Source organism: Charadrius vociferus, unplaced genomic scaffold (genome assembly GCF_000708025.1).
Source record: "Charadrius vociferus isolate BGI_N301 unplaced genomic scaffold, ASM70802v2 scaffold2701, whole genome shotgun sequence".
Classification (NCBI taxonomy): Eukaryota; Metazoa; Chordata; class Aves; order Charadriiformes; family Charadriidae; genus Charadrius; species Charadrius vociferus.
In genome coordinates this window covers 18,375-20,685 of record NW_009646890.1, presented here as the reverse complement: position 1 = coordinate 20,685, position 2,311 = coordinate 18,375, and the positions used below count along the sequence as shown (strand labels likewise).

At 67.6% G+C, this 2,311-nt stretch overlaps 1 protein-coding gene across 1 annotated transcript in view; it reads right to left on the bottom strand.

Moving 5' to 3' along the window:
• STAG3 (stromal antigen 3) overlaps nt 1-2,311 on the bottom strand; it is a gene marked incomplete at its 3' end in the record, with an annotated part of 14,846 nt that overhangs the window by 9,235 nt on the left and 3,300 nt on the right. Inside the window, exons 9-16 of the mRNA XM_009894446.1 lie at nt 1,745-2,009; nt 1,313-1,383; nt 1,047-1,134; nt 872-952; nt 694-786; nt 431-611; nt 205-332; nt 21-122 (exon numbers count right to left, since the gene is read on the bottom strand). Of these exons, the coding sequence (XP_009892748.1) occupies nt 21-122; nt 205-332; nt 431-611; nt 694-786; nt 872-952; nt 1,047-1,134; nt 1,313-1,383; nt 1,745-2,009 (1,009 nt within the window). The remainder of the gene's footprint in view (nt 1-20; nt 123-204; nt 333-430; nt 612-693; nt 787-871; nt 953-1,046; nt 1,135-1,312; nt 1,384-1,744; nt 2,010-2,311) is intronic.

Sequence of the window (2,311 nt, the reverse complement as noted above, 5' to 3'; positions counted from 1 at the left end):
CCCCCCAACCAGCGCCATACCTGCTGCAAGCTGAGCAGCAAGGTGCGAGCCCACTCCTGCCGGTCGATCTGCCGGGTGCAGTTCAGCGTCTCTTTGATGATGTCCCCATAGTCGCTGTAACACTGGGGAGGAGGTGACAGGGCCCAATGTCCCCAAGCTGCTGCAGGGCCAGCAGGACAGCCCTCCAGCGCCTTCCTCCCCCACCTTGGCGTAGTGCTTGAAGACGTCGGAGGCAGCGCTGATCTCCAGCACGTCGTAGATGATGAGCTTGCAGAAGCCGGCTAAGAGCACCCGGCGCTGGTGCAACTCCTCAATGCGGTTCTCGGTGTCCTCTGCGGAGACAGGAGGGGACGGTGACGGGGGGACAGGCATCCCCAGGGGGACAGGCATCCAGGGAGGGACACCTCTGGGACGCGTGGAGGGGATGTACCCATGGCCGAGAGCTCCTCGTGGCCGCTGGAGTGGTGGAAGACGTGGTCCATGAGGAAGGCGGCCAACTGGGACTGCAGCCCGGCATCGGGCAGCAGCACCAGCGGGGCCAGGGCGTCCCGTCCGTCCCGCGGCAGCTGGGGCCCCAACACCAGCAGCAGGTCGCTGAGCACCATGAAGGCCTGAGGACACGAGGATGGGCTCAGCGCAAGGTCCGTCCCCCGTCCCCCAATGTCCCCCAATGTCTCCTCGGCCCCTGCGTACCTGCTGGCAGACGCCGGCGTCCATGTCGGACAGGCAGCTCTGGCACAGCGAGCAGAAGGAGGTGACTCTAGTCTTCAGGATCTGCAGCTGCTCCTGGGCAGGGGGACGCGGTGGCCTTTAGGGACATGTGGGCTGCCCCAAGTTGTCCTGGCAGCCCGTCCCCGTGCCACCCGCTCACCTGGGGGATATCAGTGCTGGGCAGACGCGAGAGCTCCCAGAGGATGTGGAAGTGGAGGCAGGTGATGGCAGGGACAAGGACCTGCGGGGCGGCGGATGTGGGCAAGGGATGGTGGCGGTGCTGAGGAACCCCGTCATATCCGCACCGCGTCCCTGCCGTGTCCCCAGAGCGGTACCTGCGGGGGCACCTCGCCCGTGTCCACGGCGTGCTGCAGGAGCTGGGCACAGGGCTCAAAGAGCTGCCAGGGCGTCAGGTCGTGGGCGCTGCAGGGACAGAGCAGCGTCAGCGGGGCGAGGGGAGCACGTGGGGCAGGGGACAGAGTGCCAGGGACGAACAGGGCAGAGGGACAGGGTGCCATGGGACAGGGTGCCAGGGGAGTGGGACAAGGACACCGGGGGATGCGGGCGGAGGGGTGGTGTGGTCCCACGGCTCCCCACTCACTTGAACAGGACGGAGATCCTCTTCAGCGTGGCCGCCATGCTGTACACCTCCTCCTCGTCCAGGGACGATGCCTGGGCAGGGCCCAGAGTTGGGGACACCCCACGTGGGGTTGGAGACACCCCACACAGGGCTGGGGACTCACACCAGGCTGGGGACACCCTGCTCCCCGCGGTCCCTTGCTGTCCCTCCCACTCCACCACCTCCCAGACCAGCTCTTCCCCACCCATACCCCATCCCTGCCCGGGCCACTGCTGTCCCTACAGGTCCTTGTCCCTCTCTTGTCCCCAGCCCTGTCCTGGGTCCGGGTTCCCATCCTGGAGTCCGAGTCCCTGCCCTGGGGTCACCCGAGCTCCATCCCAGGTCCATGTCCTGATGTTCAGCTCCCGTTCACGGTGGTCCCCAGCCCCGGGGTCTCTCTCCCGTCCCCTCTACCTGCAGCAGCTCAGTGACCTCCTGGTGGAACTTGTCGGCTAGCTGGTCGGCGAGGCGGCTGCGCACCAGGTCGCCGCGGCCGTGCAGGGGCAGCTCGGGGTCGCAGAGCGCGTGGAGCGCGCGGGATGCTGCCTCCAGCACCGCCTGCCCTGTGTGCTTCTCCACCACCTCCTGCAGCTGCCCCAGCACCAGCTCCAGGTGCTGCGGGGAGAACAAGGTGGCAGGAGGTGACAGGACTGCGGGAGGGACCAGGACACACCGCCACCTGGGGAATGAGGGTCACAGGGCTTCCCGTGGGGACCAGGGGACTTGCAGCCTCCCGCAGGGACGTACGGACCCCCCAGGGGAGGATGAGGACAGCCACGGGGGACAGGGACAGCCCCGTGATGGGCAGAGGGTGGACAGCATCACGGTGGGGACAGGGACAGAGAGCATCCCAAAGGGGACACCCCTCGGCATCCCGTCCCCCGTAGCCCCATTTCCTGGGGCAGAGAGGCTCTGCCGCAGCCCTGGGGGGTTGAATCCTTTCTGGGGAGGGGTGGGGGGGGGGCGACAAGGGGACAGCAC